Below are 21,353 nucleotides of genomic sequence, written 5' to 3' on the forward strand. Positions count from 1 at the left end.
TTCATTGCTACCGAACAGATTTTAAACCGAATATAGGATACCGAATCGATATCGTAACATATTTTTCGATGCATTGAGCGAGAGAGAATTCTTCCATTGTTAAAATTGAAATCTAAGTATTACCGTGCAGGCAACAGCTACTATTCTTACAACTGTCGACTTAGAAAATTATAGTTCTTCTACGCTTTCGAAAATGGCTCATGATTTAAGAACCTATTATTTGTCCGCATTAGGCCTCGCATTGTGATTAATATTATTATATCGACAACTACACTATTTGCATTGTATACACACTGTACAGTACTAACTACACTTACAATTACTGCGTGTTCACAAATAAGCTGTAACACTACACTATTTGCATTGTCTTATCCCTAATTCAGTTTACATAAGCAAACTTGGGAGAAAAGAAATAGGAAACTAAAATTATCATGATCATCATCATTAATTTTTTGTTATTTTCTTTATTAGAATTTAAAGTAGTATTACCGAAAGCTGTTACGCAAACCGGATTTAGACTTTTGAACGTTTCGGGGAACATTTTTCTGCAAATCTTATCTTTTGGTGTCTAAATGTCAGTCACTTCCATAATTCGAAGGTCGTGTCATTCAAATATGTTCTCTTGCCTTTTACGGAACCTGTTTTTGGCACACATCTTCAGACTTACATTGATGTCTCACAAATTATGCGGATGACTTGGAAAATAACAGAAAAACACTCAATTTTTAAAAAAGAAATGATTGAATTAAAAAAATTTTTCTTTGCTGTTTTCAGTGGGCTGTTCGTAAAGACACGAATAGTAGACCGAAGTCAAGCATCACCGGCTGCGGTCACCCTAACAACTATTTCAACTTGGCCCTAGTTGGGTTCAAAAATTGACTCGATATGAGTTCTATAAGAACATGCACCGAGGGACCAATATTGGTATGTCTACATGGGTCTGTTTAGAAAAAATTTGAACGGACCCTTCACAAAATATCTTTTCATAAAAATGGACCCTTTACAAAATGATTTTTCTTTTAATCGGACCCTTCACAAATTTTTTTATCTTCATTATTGTTTTGTTAATCGAATAAACCCTTTCCAGGGCAGAAAACAAGAAAGATGGATATAAAAAACTAAGTTTTGTCTTTCGCAGACGGTTCTTCCCGTCCGAAATATTCTGCGTTCAGCAGTATAGGCTAAATACCAAATATTTGTCTGTTGCATCTCTAATTTAGAAGCAGCAATTGTTGTTTATTTTTTAAAATTTAACTTTTTTAATCATAACTTTACAGTGTTGAGCATAATCTTGTATCTATTTACAATTTAAAAACTCCTTGAAAAAGTTTTTTTGCAATAACAGGACCCTATTTGCACAAATTCACAAAAGCAGGACCCTGGTTGAAAGAATGTGACTTAACGTTTATTTTATATTCACAAATTACGATTAATTTTTTCACAATTTTACAAAAACGGACCTTTCACAAAATATCTGGACAGACCCCTGGTCTAGATTTTTTAATATTGGTCCTAGAATATTCTATTTAGAGCCTGAATTGGCCAATATAGAACCTACATTGGTTAAATAATGGATGCAAAATATCGGGTAAACCTGAGAATTCTATATGGGAACAATATTTGGTTGTTAAGTGGCTGTAAAATATCGGATGACTCGGAAAATTCTATATAGGGCCAATATCGGAATAAAATAATCTTACTGAGCCAAGATTCATGAACATTGGTCCAATGAGGGTCCAAGTTATTTTGCTGATTGGGGAGTAAGCGGGTGGGTGACCTCTTTGATCAGCCTGCGTAGGGACCGAGGATGCGAGGTCAAAATTGCGATGACATGTCTTCGGATCATCCTCAGGGACGTTTCCCAGACCGTCACGAATAGCCCATTGTGCAGCTCTAGCGCGACGTAAACAAAGTACCTACCTCAAGATTTAAAGATTTTATCTAAATCGCCTAAGCACCACAGCTGTGGTTACATCTAGATACAGCTTAACATTCCTCCTAAGTCCAGGATTAAACTCTCTCTTTGCATAGTGTGTAGCATATACGAGTTTTATAAATAGTAGATCACTCATTCCTGGAATATTTCTGAATACGTAATCAGAGTTCACGATCGAAGATTTGAAACATTGGTGCGCATTGTGCCACGGTGATGTTGCAGCATGGGCCGAAAAACAGCAGTCAGCGCTTGTTTATTTAGTAATGAAGACATTTTGTTGAAAATTAAAAATTACGTGGAGAATTGTAAATTATATGGTTTTCCTCAAGTTTGCTCATATCTGCCCTTATTTATAAGTTTTAATTTGCTACGGCTTTTCTAGTTTTGCTTGGAATGAAAACTTAGTTCAGCGATCCATTACAGTTGTTTGTACTTTTAACGTTAAGTTAGTAAGGAGAAACGGTTCTAACTAACACAATTAGTTTTTGCGAATTTTATGAGTGCAAATTTTCGCGGATCCTTCAATGGAAAATGACCCTGTGACTGGGACGTTACCGGGATCTAGAATCGTGTCTAAATTATGTTTAAACTTAATCATTACGAAAAATAGATAATTAATCACCTCGGTCATACTTTCACTTGCGAATGCACATTGATGTTATTTAAAAAGAAGGCAACGTATTTCGATGTACTTAATTTCTTAGAGGAATTAAAAAAGAGCGTTAAACAATTAATTATGAAAAAATTGCAAGTGTTTGGATAATTTCGCATTTCTTAAATTAAATATTTGCTGTAGTAAGAGGTATGAAAAGTTGAATGTTAAATGAACAAATTCGAAAAAAAAAATGTTTTGGAATAACAAATTGTCTCATGTAAACATATCATGAATAAAAATTTGTATAAAAAAAAAAAGTCTTGCTTAATTTAAGCGAATTTTTTTAATCAAAACCGTTTTGAGCAAATGTGTAAATTTATTTCTCCAGCAAAGTTCGATTACTTAACACTAGATTTCCCAAGGAAGTAATTTTGACTGCTTTTTAATTTCAATTAGAAATACAATGATGTCTATAATGACACAATTTCTTAGAATTTTGGGACTTTTTGTACAACATATGATTATTTTTATTGTTAATATTTACTAATAGCTTGCTTTATATAACTGCAAATAATATAAAAAAATTAATCAATTTCACAATGCAGTCATTTTGACTGCTTTTGGGCAATGTAGGTATATATTAAGTTTCAGTCTTTCTAGTGTTAAAGTAGTGAAGTAGTCACTATATTTCGAAAGTTTGTAGTCACTGTATTTTTTTAAAAAAAAGTATTTGTAGTAAACTACAAAAATAAAATAGTTTTTCTGACGACTGAAAAATCGTATGTGATCACATGTACTAACTAATTATTAGAGGAGATAGCGGTCAAGTTTTCAATGTTCTTAATGGGTAATCAGAGGTTTGTCCAAACTTTTTCCTGTTTCTGCGAAACATATACTACTCACAGTTTGTTTTTGGAACATAACGTTTTTAATAGTGCTTTGCTTATTTAGCAGTATTTATACAATTTAATAATGATATTTAAGGAATATATTTTATTATAAAATTAAGTTTTATTATACTTATTTAAATAAAATATTAAAGCAGTTATTTTTAGTCATTCGTGAAATTTTTTTTTTAATTTTCATCTAATTAATGTATTAAATAATTTTTACATTACTACTAATATCTAAACTAGATTGTATTTACAAGCACTCTCAGTCGGGCGGTCAGATTCACTGAATGAATTAATTAGAAATGTAATTAATTGTAAAACATAATAACCAATTAAAAAGCATATTCATTTATTATACCGCATTTTTAAGTACATTGCCCCAACAAATAAACTAAAAACACTGAATAACTTTTGATTTATGATCGGATTTACGTGTGCTAGGACTCAAATTTAACTGTTCACAGGGGTGAGACCTAACAAATGCTGATGAAATCAAACAAGTTACGTTAAAAAAATAAGTAAATAAATAAATAGAAAAAAAAGTAAACATTTAATTACGAAATCAGGCAACAAAAAAAAAATATTTCTTAGAATAAATGTTTTATTTTCGATTCGTCCTAATAGTTTTTCAGGAGAGAGGTCCAATCTTTGGTCCCCTTAATTTTAATTTTTTGCATATTTTACTATAGCTCGAAAATTGCTGAAATGAATTGAAAGCATTTTGCTCGTATTTTATGAAATTCGTTTATTCGAATATAATTCTATAACTTTTAATAACATAAGAAATTTTGATAATTATTTATTTTTTTATTTAATGTTAATCTAAACAATTTTGGATGATTGTCAGAATTATAAAAAAAGTCATGTATTCATAAATTAATAAAAATATCGTCTGCACTAATTAATTAGCCTATTCGAGGTCATCTTGACCTCAAATTGAGGCCAGAACAATTTACCTCTTTAATTAAAAGCCAGTCTAGTTCCGTTCTAAAATAAATTAAAATTGAATTAAATTCACTCGCGACGTTTTTGATAGATCTACGTTTTATCTTAATTTATTCATTATTATCTCGCATTTATTTGACTAGCTAGTTCTAATTTCTCAAAAATCCTGACAAATTGTTTGAAAATTTGCTTTAATGTGTGATATTTCTTCATTTAAAGAAAAATTCTTTCACTTATGCTGGAAGAACCTATTTCTTCCAAAGTGTTTTTGTTTATTTTTTATTTTTCCGCTGTGAAGAAAAAAACTTGCCAATCCCGGCTTTAAATGTTAGGATAGATAATAATGCTAAATAAAGTTCTACAACCGAATATTTTCTATTGCCTTCTTTTTTTAATTAAACATGTTGTTTAAATCCCTCTCTGGAACGGAAGTCAACATCCAAAGTCATTATGCACAGAGCGCCCACTTAATAAATCGTTAAAGCTTAGAATTCCCTTTTCTTTAACCAATAACGATCTTTTTTTTCTTCTTTTTTTTCAGTTAAGAGAAAAATCTGGACTCTTTTTGTAAAACTTGACAAAATCTTTTGTCCTTCACTTTTACCCCTCTCCCTGCTCATTTTAAACAAAAGATCATTCTTTTGTCCGATAAAAATATTTCTAAAAAAAGTGTTTTTTTTCAACCTCCCCTCCCCTTTGTGAAGATAACCTCATCAGCTGTGCCTGGCGTTAATTACTCCCTTCTGTCAAATAAATGCCATTTCAGGCCTTAAATCATGAATTCTTTGGTTTATAAGATATACCTGTTCAGATATTTTTATTTTATTTATTATTTCCGTTGGGTCTTTTGCGTTCAAGTATTTCATTGGTATTGAAAGTAGGTGTGGTGTCATTTATATTTTATTTCCAAATAGGTTAAATAATAAACTTTATAATAATATGCACTTCTATAATACTGATCAGGGGTCTGTCCAGACATTTTGTGAAAGGTCCGTTTTTCGTGAAATTGTGAAAAAATTCAATCATCGCAATTTTTTTCAATCAGGGTCCGCTTTTATGAATTTGTGCAAATAGGGTCCTTTATTGCAAAAAAAATCTTTTTTAAGGAGTTTTTAAATTGTAAAGGCATACATAATAATGCTCAACACTGTAAAATTATAATTAAAAAAATTAAATTTTAAAAAATAAACAACAATTGCTGCTTCTAAATTAGAGATGCAACATACAAATATTTGGTATTTAGCCTATACTACTGAACGCAGAATATTCATTTCGGAGGAATAATGGAAGAATCGTCTGCCGAAGACAAAATTTAATTCGTTTACATCCATCTTTCTTGTTTTCTGCCCTGGAAAGGGTTTATTCGATTGACAAAATAATAATTAAGATAAACAAATTTGTGAAGGGTCCGATTAAAAGAAAAATCATTTTGTGAAGGGTCCGTTTTTATGGAAAGATATTTTGTGAAGGGTCCGTTAACGGACCCAAATTTCTTCTAAACAGACCCCTGCTGATAGATCATAGGAAAATGAAAACAGCTCAAAATATTGCCATTAGTTTATTGTTTATTGAATTACACTTTGGTGTTTCCTTTATAGCCATTTCTACACTCTGCGTTTTATTTGAATTGTTACTATATGAGAATTTCTTAACTAAGTAAATTTCTGGTTTCGTAACTAAGAGGTATTTTTTTTATTTATTAATATATCTTTAAAATCTTACAAATCTCAAATGCTAAGGGAAAAAACTTTTTTCAAAATATTAAAACGCGAGCAAATTACAGGGCTCTAAAATGTCTTTAAATTCCATAATTTCCTATATAAAAAAAAAAGAAAGTGTCCTTAAATGTCTTTAATTATTAAACATTTCAATTAATGTGGGCAAATTTTTTGTGATTTTTTTCTAAATTTTTATTGAGTATGAAGTTAACAGGATGAATAAATATTATTTATTTAAGAAAGAATTGAGTAAAGTTTAATTTCAAAAATTATATTTCATTTAATTCGAATCCGTCGAAAAAATGCTTAAGTTTATTGAGAGATAGTACTAACTTTTTGTGTCTGATTTCGTAACTTAAAATATCGTCTGCACTAATTTAGTTATCATATTCAGGGGTCTGTTTAGAAGAAATTTGGGTCCGTTAACGGACCCTTCACAAATTTGTTTATCTTCATTATTGTTTTGTTAATCGAATAAACCCTTCCCAGGAAGGGGGGGGGGGAAGAAAGACAGACGTAAACAAACTAAATTTTGTCTTCCGCAGACGCTTCTTCCTTTATTCGTCCGAAATTAATATTCTGCGTTCAGCAGTGTAGGCTAAATACCAAATATTTGTATGTTGCATCGCTAATTTAGTAGCTGCAATTGCTGTTTATTTCTTAAAATTTAATTTTTTAAATTATAATTTTACAGTGATGAGCATAATCTTATGTGTCTTTCCAATTTTAAAACTTCTTGAAAAAGTTGTTTTACAATAACGGACCCTATTTGCACAAGTTCACAAAAGCGGACCCTGGTCGAAAGAATGTGACTTAACGTTTATTTTATATTCACAAATTACGAGTCATTTTTTCACAATTTATCAAAAACGGACCTTTCACAAAATGTCTGGACAGACCCCTGATATCTGAGTTCGTCCCCTCGAACCATTAAGAATTAAGTCTTGAACCATGAAAATCCGATAATTCGGATCAAAATTTATTCAGTGTGGTCATTTATTTATTTATTTATTTATTTTGTTGATGCATTATACGTTTGCATGAGGAAGTGTTACCTAAGTGATAAATTATCTGTTATTTGTAGCTTAAATAATAGTTATACTTGACTCTAAATGCACAATTCTTGTTTATTCAGTCACAGGAACATTTTAAAAAGTAACACACTACCCTAAACTACAAAAAAGTAGCGAATACCATTTTGGCGAAACGATTTTTCTTTCTTTTAAATTTTGACGATTTGACAGCAATTGTAGCTACTAAATTAGAGATGCGACATAACAAATATTTGGTATTTAGCCTATACTGCTCAACGCAAAATATTCATTTCGGACGAATAATGGAAGAAGGGTCTGCCGAAGACAAAATTTAGTTCGTTTACATTTGTCTTTCTTTCCCCTTCCTGTGAAGGGTTTATTGTATTCGATTAACAAAACAATAATGAAGATACACAAATTTGTGAAGGGTCCGATTAAAAGATAAATCATTTTGTGAAGGATCCGTTTTTAAGTTAAAATATTTTGTGAAGGGTTGAAGGGTCCTTTTTTATGAAAAGATATTTTGTGAAGGGACCCAAATATCTTCTAAACTGATAGTAGGTAACTTTTTTGAATGACCCACTTCCATTAACGACCATTTTTACTGTGAAACGGAGAGTGGTCGCTCCCGAGAGGTTTCACTGTACTCTGTTAGTATTCGTTATGTACTCTGTTGTTGCAATTAAGAATTTTTTCTAAAAATGATTTTTCCCCACAGCAATTGCAAATAAACGATGAGTTCTGTGGTATGGATGTAAACACGCCCCTTGGTGGTAGCATGCCCGTGGAAGCAGCTCCTGTCTTGCGTTTTTCTGGCATTCTCCTGACAGCTGTTGCTGCCACCTCCACTCATGACTACACTGTCACATTCCTCGGCACATCTACAGGACATCTCAAAAAGGTATGTTTCTTTCTTTTTTTTTTTTTTAAATTCATATTTGAATGACTGTCATACCTGCAAAGTCTCCTGTTTACCCGTATATTCTCAAATTTCTCCCTATTTGTTGAAGAAATTTAAAAAAAAAATGGTGATTAAATATCCGCTGATGGCAAAAATACTTCTCTTATTCCTCAACAGATGGTGCTATTGCCAGTACTGCAGTATGTTGAGTGTTAATAGTTAAAGTAGAGTCGCGTTGCTCAAGAGATAGTGTTCGCCTTCAAATAATGAGGTTATGGGGTTCGAACCCAGCGATGTCTGAGATACGAATTCCGCATCCGGCTTGCACAGTGCTGGCGTAAGATATCCTCAGTGGTGAATGGATCATGGTTTAGAGCAGGGATGGGGAAACTACGGCCCGCGGGCCAACTGTGGCCCGCCGGAGGGTTTTATCCGGCCCGCGGACAGAATTTTAACTTGCCGATCCGTGGCGAATCTAAACAATATACATTATACGTCCATTTTCTTGTCTACTTTGTTTAAAGCTATTTTTGTTCTTTTTTTTTTAACAAAGTACTGATGACCTTTTTACTTTCTCTATTTTTGTTCGACAAGACATAAATTGATGGAAATAGTTAGCACAGACAGCTTCAATTGGTAAAATGTTGAAAGCAGAAGTTCCTTATAGAATAGCCGTAGATTAACTCCAACTAGTGTTTGTCTTTCTCGAGGAGCTGACATATGGAATCTAATATAGGTGAATTGTACTTCACATGAGGCAGACTACACATTTTTAAGTTCCAACGAGCGTATTTTTCTGCCGGGGCGAGTTCTAACATTATTTACTGCGTATGGAAAGATTGCACACATACAACGTCATTGTAAATAATGGTGAAATTATTAAATGTATAAAATGGCTACTGATTTTTTGAGTTATTTGTAAAATTTTTTAACCCCAAAATGGCAACTAAAAACGCAAAGTTGATGTAGAGTGCCATGCGTTCAATGATGAATTGACTTTATTTTATTTCGGAAGTTGGAATTTTTATTTTGGAAGTTTTTACTAGGCCCACCAAACTATTTTTTTCGAGAGTTATGGCCCACGACCAAAAAAGTTTGCCCATCCCTGGTTTAGAGTCTTGTTGCCGTTAGGTAAACCGTGGAAGGTTCTCGTGGTCTTCCTCTCCATGTAACGCAAATGCGGGTTAGTTCCATCAAAAAAGTCCTCCAAGAAGGCGAATTTCTAGCAATACTTGATCCCGGAGTTCCCTTGTCTTCTGGATCGGGTTCAAAATGACAAGGCTGTGGAGCTGAACATTAGTAGTCGTGGACCCAAAGTTGGGTCGGCTGTTCAACGACGGATATAAAATAAAATAATTTGAAGTATTCGTAATTTTGATTCACATTTGTTTGCTCTCCTTTCAGGTATGTTTTCGAAATTACCTGTGGGATGTTGTGCAAGCTAATTAACTTCTTAAAGCAATGAATTGTATTCTTTTTTTTCCTTAACTGTTCCTGCCTGTCAATACTGAATCCCATTTTCCTGGGAGTGGAAGGGAAACCGGAAAAAAAGGAATAAAAGGAGAGGGGGGATAAAAAAGAAAATCCCTAGTTCATTATCGAAAGTCATTTAAAATGGAAGGTATCGCTTAGGAACATCTGTCCATTGGAATAAATTCTTCCCCACAACTCACTCTCTGAATAAGGAAGAAGAGAAAAAAAGACATTAAACATAAAAGTAACCGCTGTTATTAATTGAATGGGAAATGATACATCGATTTTGCGATCAGATCTGAGGAGAAGAAAAAAAATACACCTCTTACAAATCGGTAGCATACCTCTATTTCCTTGCCATTGATCTTTTAGGGATGTATTTGGCTGGGTAACGCAAGTTGGGAGGGAAGATAGTTGGACCTCTATTTATCGAAGTCTCTAAATTCTAGATAATAAGTTCGTTATATGGAAAATTCTGTATATAAAAAAATCAGCTTTTGAAATACCTAAACATTACAAAACAGTTTTTAAATTTATAAACATTAGACATAATTAAAGTAGCAATTGGTACCACTTTACAGGGTGCGTAGAGGTTTTAAAAAGTGCTTATTTTTGATGTACGTTTTTTAAAAGCCCTTGAAAGTGCTTTTTTTTATTCGGGTTTGTAAAAAGTGCTCAATTTTTTATCCTCTGAAAAGAGATTTTTTCTTTGCCTTGTCGGTTGTTGCTCTAAATTACAAAAAAAATGCGTGATTTTCACAATTTTCTCTGCAATATTTATCAGACACTAGTTATTTTAAGTTATTTATAACTAGTTTTTGAAAATGTTTTTTAATTTTATTGATTTTATGTTTATAAATTAAGAATTTTAAACGGTAGAAAAAAAAATTGTTATTGCTGCACAGATCCTAATTATGATTTTTTTTTTTTTTTTTTTTGGGAAAGTGATTAAAAATATATATATTTTTTTACTGCTTAAAAGGTGCTTAATTTTTGTAAAAAATTTGGCTTTGCACCCTGGGTTTATCTTGTAAACTAGTATCAACTAGTTATTTCATAAATCTTAACTATAAAGGAATCAGCTTGGAAAGCAAGAATAGAGCAAAACATTATTCAGTGTTACACTATCATGCTACATACATTTTCAACTACAAAACACTACATTTAGGTATAAAATTATGGCTTTTATGATCTCTATCTAATATCATAAAAATAATTTTAAACATACTACATGCGTTCCACATACATTACCACATGTGTTAAGTTTAATTGCTACTGATAAAATCCGTTAATTTTATCTTGAGTTTTTCGTTTGAAATGCAAACAAGAAAGGAAAGGGATTTTACTGCTTTCTCTAAAAGTGAAGTGGCTTCGAAATTCAATTCAAGGTCATTTCCCCCATAAAATGCGATAACAATTTTGAAATGTTCTGAAATATTTTGGGAAATAGGGAAAGTGGATATTAAAGAAAAGTTCTTTAAATAGTAAATTCTTTTCGCCATTTGGAAATTATTTTACGAAGATATTTTCCAAAATGTTCTTAGTTCCTCCAAAAAAATCTCCTAAAAAATTCGTAAAAGTTCTACTGTATTTGACTTAAACATATATTTTCCCTAAACAGTCGTTATCAAAACATTTCGATTGTGCTTTGTTTAGTAATAAATTTTTTTAAAAAATAAATAACACACGCGTGCTTTCTTTCTTTTTTTTTTTTTTTTTGAGTCACCATTTTTATTCAGTTGATTTTGTTGTGTTTAAAAAATTTCCCTTTTTATGGTGGCTGGTATAATCAAGAAAAAGAGTTATTTTATCATGTCAAAAACTAGTTATTTTATCATGATCATGTAAAGTCTGTAAATTATTTTGCATTTCGCTAATGTATATAGGGTTTTAAAATATTTTTAGTGCTTAAAAAGTACTTAAAAGGTGTCTATTTCTTGTTGAAAGATTTGACTACGCACCGTGGACGAGTTACGACGGACTATACAGTGTTTCCCAAACTGTGGTATGCGTTTCCTCAGGGGTACGGGAACTGTTTAGCGGGGGTACGCGTTCTTATGTGAAATATCTCGCAACAAACGAAAATTTCAAAAAATTTTATTTAAAAACAAAGCTAGCCTTGAAAATTTACGATGACGTATTGTTCTATTGGCTATTGCCAGAGTAAACCAGTTAATAATGAGTGGTGTCAACAGCCAGTTGTGATTTTTAACTTTTGTGCAATTTTTTTACAGTAAAAACTACATTCATTTTTTTATGAGTGGTCCGCAGCGTTGCGAAAATTTTAGAAAGGATACACAAAAGTCATAAGTTTGGGAAACATTGGACTAAAAGATAAAATCATCTGCATCTCATTACCATTCAATAGATTGATGTAAACTAAAGATTAATCTTGTAGACATAACACGAGCTAGAAGATATACCGGTTTTTATTGTTTGCACTCACTTCCGTAGATGAATTTGCTTTGTCATTGTCGTCTTCAAGCATGTATTTTAGATTGTTTATTGTCGAGATTAACATCTTACAATTATGGTCGTAAGCTGTGAGGAAACTAGCCACTTTTTTCTGTGTATGTTTCAATGTCGAATGTTTGTTTGCAAGACGGGGAGAAGAAGAAGAAAAAATTGTTGATCTTAAAAATCGCTGGGCTCCGTTTTGAAGACTTTCTCAATCGATTGAAGAGAGGAAGCTGTAGTGTCTCTCAGAAAAGTCTTCTCTTTGTCAATATTTTTAATCGGATTATCATTGCTGTTTGCTTGCCTCACGTTTTATATCAAGATCGTGCCCATTCTAGAACATCCCCCAGTACTACTCCTTTGAGCCCCGTCGGTGTCTGTTCGACAAATAGAATATCAGAATATTTTCCGGTGCCATTCATCACTATCGTGCTGTCCTCCCTCCCTTCCATTAACTTAAGTCACGTGCCAACGTTACGACGTCCGTTACCTTGGTGACGGGAATAACGCGCGAATCCCAAAGATCACCCGTCGCCTTGACGACACTGGTGTCACGTGATGAAAAGGGAGGAAGGATGCAACAGGAAAACCCTCCTATGTAAGTGGCTTACATCTAAGGAAGGGGAGCTAGCAACAGTTGGCAGAAAGTATTGAACGAACAAAGATTAAATATTTAGAATTCTAAAGCAATCGGTTTTGCAGTTAATTATATTGGGAGAAGAAAATGTCTAGAATCTAACATACTTTTTCTAAAGTCAAGCCATAAAAAATGTATCACAATTACGTTTTTTAGTAAAAATCGATTCTTAGAATATATTGGTCCATATTTTTTTACTTGCCTTGTCTCTTTACGTCACTATCATTATTTCACTTGATAGAGACGGCACAACACTGACTCAACATGGCTATCTTTCCACGGTTTAATTTGTTGTATTTTTTCCCTTTTGTTTTTGTGTCAGACTTTATTTATATTTTATATCCGCCATCGAACACATTTGGGTTTACCTATGTTCCTATGAGTTACCTAGAGAGTTACCTATGTTCAACTCCTTAGCCTTGTAATTTTGAACCCAATCCAGAAGACGAGGAAGCTCCTGAATCTGTACCCCCTGGGCCCAGTGACCTACCAACCAGGCTATCCCGGCCTTCGGACTTGATTTATAACACAAAATGAGAATAAGCCTATCTCCGTAGACATATCTATGATTAAATGAGCTGAAACTATATAAAAGAACTGTTTAATACACAAACACGCAGACACTCTCGGGAAAAAAATTTCAACACTAAGAAGTTTAATTGAGCACAATATTAGTTTTAATTGTTGTAATAATAGTTCGTTTATTATTTCGTTATATTATGCTTAAAAACTCTTTTATTCATTAAATTCATTGTAACCTTTTAGTTAAAATACAAGTAAAGGGTGCTTAGCGTTTTTAAAAAGTGTTTAAAGATGCTTATTTTTGTTTTACATTTTTTAAAAGCCCTTAAAGGTGCTTTTTGTTTTATTCCGGGTTTGTAAAAAAAGTGCTTAATTTTCTATCTTTTAAAAAGAGATTTTTTCTTTGCCGTATCGATTGTCGTTCTAAATTACAAAAAAAAAAAAAAAAAAAAAAAAAAAATGCATGATTCTCGCAATTTTCTCTGCAATATTTATCAGAAACTAGTTATTTTTTATCATGATTGTGTAAAGTTTTTTTTAAATGTTTCTGAATTTTATTGATTTTAAGTTTATGAATTAAGAACTCTAACGATTTAACTTTAAACTATACACTTTAACTATAACTTTATAACTTATTAACTGACGATAACTTTAAATAGAAACAAATATTTTTTATTACTGCACAGATCCTAATTCTGTTTTTTTTATTTTTTATTATTTTTTGAGTGCTTAGAAGGTGCTTATTTTTTGTTGAAAAAAATCTGGCTGCGTACCCTGTCTAATAATAGTTCGTTTATTTCTTCTTTATATTATTCTTAAAAACTCCTTGATTCACTAAATTCATTGTAACCTGTTTAGTTAAAATACAAGTACCATTTGTCTTCTTTTTTTAAAAAAAGAGGAAAAATGCAATACACTACAGGTATCTAAATAAATATTTAGTTCCTTAAAGGGTCGCTACTGGTCTCGGAGTGCAGTGAACACCTAGAGAGGTTTACTTAACAAACTGAAAAGGTTTCCTGCCCAAATAATCATATTCTTTTGAGAGAATGGAAAGAAGCATTGTCTTGATAAATGGTTGAGTGAAATTCCAGAGCATCAGTGAATAGAGGCAATTAACGAGGCTCTCCTTATAGCCCCAACGATTGAGATAAATAGTCTTCTCTCCACACCACGTTTAGGATTATGATGAAATAATCGGTAGGATGTGAGAAAAATAAAATGCTGTGTTATTTATTGTCCACTCCCCCCATACACCAAATTTTTTCCCTGTCTGAGATATACAACTACAGGTCTTAAAGCTGTCCAGTGATATTTTCTTTATTAAATTAAAAATATTTACCTCATTTTTATGTTGTGAATACTTTTAAGTAGCTAATTTGGTAACCTCACATTCCTTTGAATCAGGGTTGGGGTTTTGGACGTCCTAAACTAGTTGTGGACAGGACACGTGGGTGTTACTGTCTTAAAGTGTCCAAAACCTTGAACATTGACTAAAGGTAAAAATTTTATGTGTTCTAACCATTGTACACATAATAATTACATTTATTAATAGATATTTGATACTCTTTATACGATTTGCTTTAACTTATTACAGGAAAATAATATTTAATAGGAAAGGGTTTATAACTTTTGAAGCTCCATAATTCATTGAACAACAAAAGTGAATACCTTATCCTTTAAATATGAATAAATATGCTTTTAATATTGATAAAATATGTTTTTGCATAAGGATAAATAATGCAATATTAAATATAATAATCAACTTTTTTTAATAAAGTAAAAAACTGTTTTCATTTTGTTTCTCGTTCAAAAATTAACCTTTTATTTTTCACTTTATTTTTTAAAATTGTGATATACTTTGAACAAAAGGGTTTTGGACAATTTACCTCAAAGGGGTTTTGGACGGGACGGTTTAAACCATGGATTACTCCATTCTGTTCTAAGCCTTGCCAACTCTGTGTTGAATAAGGACACAGGACTTTTTAAGCTCAACATGAAGGACTTTGTGACTCGACAAATTTAACGTACACCAGTAACCATTTACAACTCAGGCAGTCTTCGGCCGGAGGGTATCGAACTCCCGTTCTCGCGAACATGAGTCCAGTACCCTACCTACATGTTTCTCTCCCGCTAGATAATCTTCCTATGAGATTCCATTCTCAAGAGTTTTCATCCCCATGAGAAGGACGACGATTGCTATGCTAAAACAAATAATATATGAAGAAAATAAAATTTGAAATCTATTTTTCTTTCCCATTAAACAAAAACAAAAAAAAAATTTCATTTGTGATTTGCAGTAATTTAGAAAATATTGCTGCGCAATAAATTGTATTCCATGGTGTACGAGTATTTATACGCTTTAATATGACTTTTTAAATTGAGTTTTGTTTTGTTTTAAAAAATATCGTGGCAGTTTTATATATTAATGGAGATTAATATGTAGATTTTGGAAAGAGGTCCCATTGTTCCAACTGACAAAAAAAGTAATCTTAACAATGCAAAACTTCCTCCAAATTATAATAAGTAATGTATTGTAATCGACCTATTCGTAATAAAATCATGCCGCGGCAGGGGGAGAAAAAATAAATAAAAGCTCTTAAAATGCCTTTTTATTTATTCCACCCCCCCCTCCCTGTCTCATTGCGGTTGGCCACCATCCAAAATATATCTCTGGAACATGAATCCGGGACTTTGCTTTCCCCTCCCCCCTTGCTTCTTGCCAACTGGCCCCTGTCCAGGGAGACTGCCCAGCTCAGATAGTTGCTATTCCACCTAACAATACTATTACCCTTCGGGTTCGTAATTTTATCAGGGTTTTTTTTTTTTTTTAGTGTACAATTCGCTTAATATCAGGGGGGGGGGGAACATATGCAGTAATAAATCTGATTTATAATTCGTCGTAAAAACCTTAAAAAAAATATATAATGATTAGTAATTTATAACTGTGCTTCAGCGAAATACTAAATGTATACTAAAGGCAAATACTAAAAGGCATTTCGTACATTGGTTATGTCAATACTTGGCATTAGCATTCAGAAAATAAATGACACTAATACTTAAACACTGTGTTCTATGAATGTGTACACTATCAATTTTGCACTTTTGCTGCGATGTAAACTTTTCGTTATCAATTTAATACTTCGTACGATAAATTTCATGCCATGATTGGTAAAGTATATATTTTAATTTTAATACTTTGCAACTATAAATTGGATACTTTACATACATAAAGGCTTTTATCTTAATCAGGGGTCTGTTTAGAAGAAATTTGGGTCCGTTAGCGGACCCTTCACAAAATATCTTTTCATAAAAACGGACCCTTCACAAAATATTTTAACTTAAAAACGGACCCTTCACGAAATGATTTTTCTTTTAATCGGACCTTTCACAAATTTGTTTATCTTCATTATTATTTTGTTAGTCGAATAAACCCTTTCCAGGGCAGAAAACAAGAAAGATGGATGTAAATGAATTAAGTTTTGTCTTCGGCAGACGATTCTTCCATTATTCGTCCGAAATGAATATTCTGCGTTCAGCAGTATAGGCTAAATACCAAATATTTGTATGTTGCATCTCTAATTTAGAAGCAGCAATTGTTGTTTATTTTTTAAAATTTAATTTTTTGAATTATAATTTTACAGTGTTGCGCATAATCTTGTATGTTTTTACAATTTAAAAACTCCTTGAAAAAGTTTTTTTTTTTTGCAATAACGGACCCTATTTTCACAAATTCATAAAAGCGGACCCTGGTTGAAAGAATGTGAGTAATTTTTTCACAATTTCACGAAAAACGGACCTTTCACAAAATGTCTGGACAGACCCCTGTTAATGCTTTGCTCTATAAATCTAATACTTCGGGGCAGTGTTAAATGATTTGAATGCTTTACACCAAATGTTATCAACTTAAACGCCTCCACCCCCTGTGACCGGTGGTGTACTTTTAGGGGGTGAGATTTTGGGTATTTAAGGAATTTCAGGGCTGCTAACTACTACTCTTTTTGCAAAATACACTGCTGTAAGAAATTTTAGAGAATTTGTAAACTAGGTCGATTATCTCTTGAGCGGCGGGACCGATTTTAATGAAATTTGATGTGTGCATGCGTTGATACAACACAAAACAAATAACCATTCAGCAATTGTAATACGCATGCATGATAGTGCGCAACACTCTTTGGAGTCCGAAGGTATGAAATTGCCACAGGAAAAGATAAACTCCCTTATTTCAAGTATGAAATGCAAGACCTGTATATCTGTAAAAGGGCACCGCACACCCTATTAACCTTTTTTTTTTTGTTTGTTTGTTATTCTGCAACTGCTGTTTCAATCTTCCGACTAATTCGGGTTAATGAATATCTGCAATTTATACATACCCTAGTTAGGGAAGGGGTTAAAAGGTGCTTTTTTTGTTGGAAAGATTTGGCTGCGCACCCTTTCAAATGAAAAGGGAAATAAATTACTAGACCCTCTTCACTGTCGTGTCAGATAAAGGCGAGAATGAGTCCTGTTCACGCATCTGGTGTATTGTTTCCATCTCGCTCGAAATAAATCTGAGAGAATAAAAATGCAGGATTTGAAAATACAAATTTTGTTTCTCTTTTTTTAAAAAAAAAATTAAAACTCTTCGGGTTGAGAAGGAAACCTTTATTTAAAAAAAAGAAGAAAAAAAAAAAAACTCTCTGGTAGAAATTGCTCATCTTTCACTCAACAATTGGACGTAACATAAAACTAAATTCAACGAGGTATATAAGATTAAGAATCAATTTCAGAAAGAGATGTTCTCAAATCTTCCCTTGGATGAAAAAGAAAGGGGGGAAGGAGGAGGGGAACGAGAGGTGATGCTACTCCGCATCACTCTCGAAATTTGTGCCGTTCGGAGAGAGAGGATAGGTTTGAATAAATAACTAAATCGGCATTCCATTTCTGTTCCATCTTCTCTTGATCTCATCTCCCTCTCTTGCATGAGGGGGTGATCGAAAAAGTGATATCTAGTCTCCCCCCTATCCGTGACCCCATATTGTGTTGTTAAACACACTGCAAATCTTTGTCCTCCCCATCTGCATTATGTATTTCGAATTTCCTATGCGAACGAAACGTTATAAGAAATATAAAATAAAACGATTCTTCGAATAACCATGGGCAAACGTTCTTTGACCAAACGCATCAACACCCTTCGAATTATTGTACGGAATTAAAACTACTATAAGTTATTGTCCACTGTTTAATAATCAAAAAGCTTGACATTCATTGTTTTTTTAAAAATTACTTTTTCTGTTGCTATGTTAAATCATCAAAAATAAATAAAAAATCTTGCATTCTATAAATATCACTTGTGTAAATATTTTTTTAAAATTAAAAAATACTTCTCAAAATTAGCTATTTGGTTATGTAGCGTTTTTAAAAAGTGCTTAAAGGTGATTGTTTTTCTATTTTTTTATTTACGTTTTGTGGTGCTTTTTTTTTTATTCGGGATTTGTAAAGAAAGGGCTCAATTTTCTATCCTTTTAAAAGGAGATTTTTTTCTTCTTTGCCATGTCGATTGTAGTTCTAAATTACAAAAAAATGCATGACTTTCATAATTTTCTCAGCAATATTTATCAGAAATTAGTTATTTTATCATGAGTATGTAAAGTTTTTGAAAAATTTTTTGAATTTTATTGATTTAATGCTTATAAGTAAAGATGTAATAAGATAAGTAATGTAATAAGATAAGTAATGCTAAAGAAAAAAAAAGAATTATTACTGCACAGATATTAATTTTTCTTCTTATCATTATTTTGGATTTTGATTTGTTCATTTACGTCGCACTAGAGCTGCACAATGAGCTATTGGCGACGGTCTGGGAAACATCCCTGGGGATGATCCGAAGACATGCCATCACAATTTTGATCGTCCGCAGAGGGGATGGCACCCCCGCTTCGGTAGCTCGACGACCTACACGCGAAGTCGAGCACTCATTATTTTGGAAAGGGATTAAAAATATTTTTAAGTGCTTAAAAGGTGCTTGTTTTTTGTTGAAAAATCTGGTTACGCATCCTCATAAATAAAAAGTATTTCTGTACATTTTGTGAATTGTTTTTAAATTTTGCTTTTATTTATAATTAAGAAATAATAACTCTCTAGTTGTCTGTATAATCCATAATGTATCATATTATATTCTGTTTTTTAAATTCAATTTTATATTCTATAGCTATAGTTTTTGTGCGAAATTCGAATCTTACTTGTTTTTCCAAATGATCGATTTATTGAAAAAGTAAGCATAGATTTCTCACTTCATTAAAAAAAAATCGTTTGGAAGTTCGACTTTAAGTTTGTTTTATTGTGCTGTTTTATTGTGCATATTTTCAACTCTATGTCCTTTTCGTTATGGTTAAAATGTTTTTTTTTTTTTTTTTATATATATATATAAAACTACAATAATTGTAGAAACAAAATATTCCGTGTTTTTTGTTCAATATTGACGTTTAAGAGTTGGGGAAGGGAGAATGAGAACAATCCCCCTAGCGAGCGAAAAGAGTGACAACTCGCATGAATACAACCCCAAAGTGAGAGGGTCTTCTAGGGACAAAATCGTTTGTGCCTGGAATCTCAAATGAGGAAAACTCAGAAGACAGTTTCTAAGAAAGTGAATCTTGCGTGGGCGAAATCTCTTCTAAATGCAATTTCAAGAGAATCTACAGGAGACAAGAACTCCCGTGAATCTAAGAGAAGAAAACCTTGCTGGAGATTAAAGAGGAATCTTACCTGCACAAAAATCTTATTTTAATACAATTAACCAATCATTCCTATTTTATAAAATACGTTTTTTTTTTCAGTCAGACTTTAAATTGGATTAAAATTGAAAAAAAAAAATTTTTTTTTCCAATTCCTACTGTTAGTTCTCCACTCTCTCTCTCTCTTTATATCTTGTTCAAATGTTCAATCGTTAATAAAATACTTTTTAATTCGTCCACTTAACTTCAAATGCATGTTTTTTAAACTTGTAGTGGATGACGTTTGATGTTAATATAGTTTTTTTCTTCTTCCAAATATTAATTCATTCATTAAATAGGGAAGAGCGAAAAACGAAATGGAATTTTCCGATGGGTTAAGCGTGAGTCATTGTTTTAAATTTTACTATAAGCGATTCAGTTTTTATCCCATATTTTAAAAATAACATCAGTGATAATTTTCTAACTTATAGCTCTATTTGAACAAAAAAATTGTTTATTGCTCACATTTAAATATTTAATTATTTATATTCGCTGTGTCAGATGAATTGGGTATAATATGAAAAAAACACAACTACTTCCACTTCGAAAATTTTACTAGGAATAACATTTACCATTTAGTTTAATTAATAAGCTGAGTTTTAAATATGTTTACTAAATTCGTAAACTTAGATAAAACAACAAAATAAATTACAGTGGAGCATCGTTTATACGACGCCGAAGGGACCACCGAAAAACGTCGTATAAACGATAACGTATAATCGATTTTCACTTCTAAAACTGAAACTAACTCTGTTTTCAGTTAATTTTATTGTTTAACGTGTTGATTTACTTAAATTTCTAAATTAGACAAAGCAAAACAACAAATAACCAAAGGAGAAAAATTGCAGTGAGCCATTTGAATGTATGTTACCTTTAATTATATTTTCTTGCTATTATTCTTTACAATGCTTTGAATAGCGAGTTGAAGTTACTGCTTTCTATGCAATTTTAAATTTCTAATCACGGCCAAATCTAATGACTGAAGCGCACTTGTGCAATTTGCAGGAAAAAAGAGAGCTTTTACATTTTCCAAAATAATTAGTATCGATGGGTGCGCTGGACATTGGTCGATGAATAGCAAAATTTTTCGTTTTTTCCTCTTCATAACATTGTTTAGTTTTTTTTAGTCATCTAGTAAAAATTACGGTCGTCATCCAAGCATTCTTGTTGACACCCTTTTCTGTATCATTCATGTTGGCAAATTCCGCCCTTTTTTAAAATACACAAAAAAAAAAAAAAAAAAAAATTAAATAAAGAACAAAATCTAAAAATCGACGTATAACCGATTCTGTGCGTCGTATAAACGATATATTTTTACATTAAAATGAATAGGAATGATTTGGGACCACACTAAAACGTCGTATAAATGTAAACGTCGTATAAGTGATCGTCGTATAAACGATGCTCCACTGTATTTCAAAAGGAACTAGACTAATACAATTCCAACCTGCCGAGTAGCGACTTATAACAACACACTTCGTTTAATGTTT

At 32.1% G+C, this 21,353-nt stretch overlaps 1 protein-coding gene across 4 annotated transcripts in view; it reads left to right on the top strand.

Annotated features, from left to right (window-relative positions):
- Positions 1-21,353, top strand: part of LOC107440642 (plexin-A2) — a 526,176-nt gene that overhangs the window by 426,506 nt on the left and 78,317 nt on the right. For all 4 annotated transcript variants that reach the window (XM_087164666.1, XM_043049324.3, XM_087164668.1 and 1 more), the window contains one exon: positions 7,840-8,022. In XM_087164666.1, the coding sequence (XP_087020792.1) occupies positions 7,840-8,022 (183 nt within the window). The remainder of the gene's footprint in view (positions 1-7,839; positions 8,023-21,353) is intronic.

This window comes from Parasteatoda tepidariorum, chromosome 5, assembly GCF_982258835.1.
Source record: "Parasteatoda tepidariorum strain Cologne lab strain chromosome 5, Ptep-v5.0, whole genome shotgun sequence".
NCBI lineage: Eukaryota > Metazoa > Arthropoda > Arachnida > Araneae > Theridiidae > Parasteatoda > Parasteatoda tepidariorum.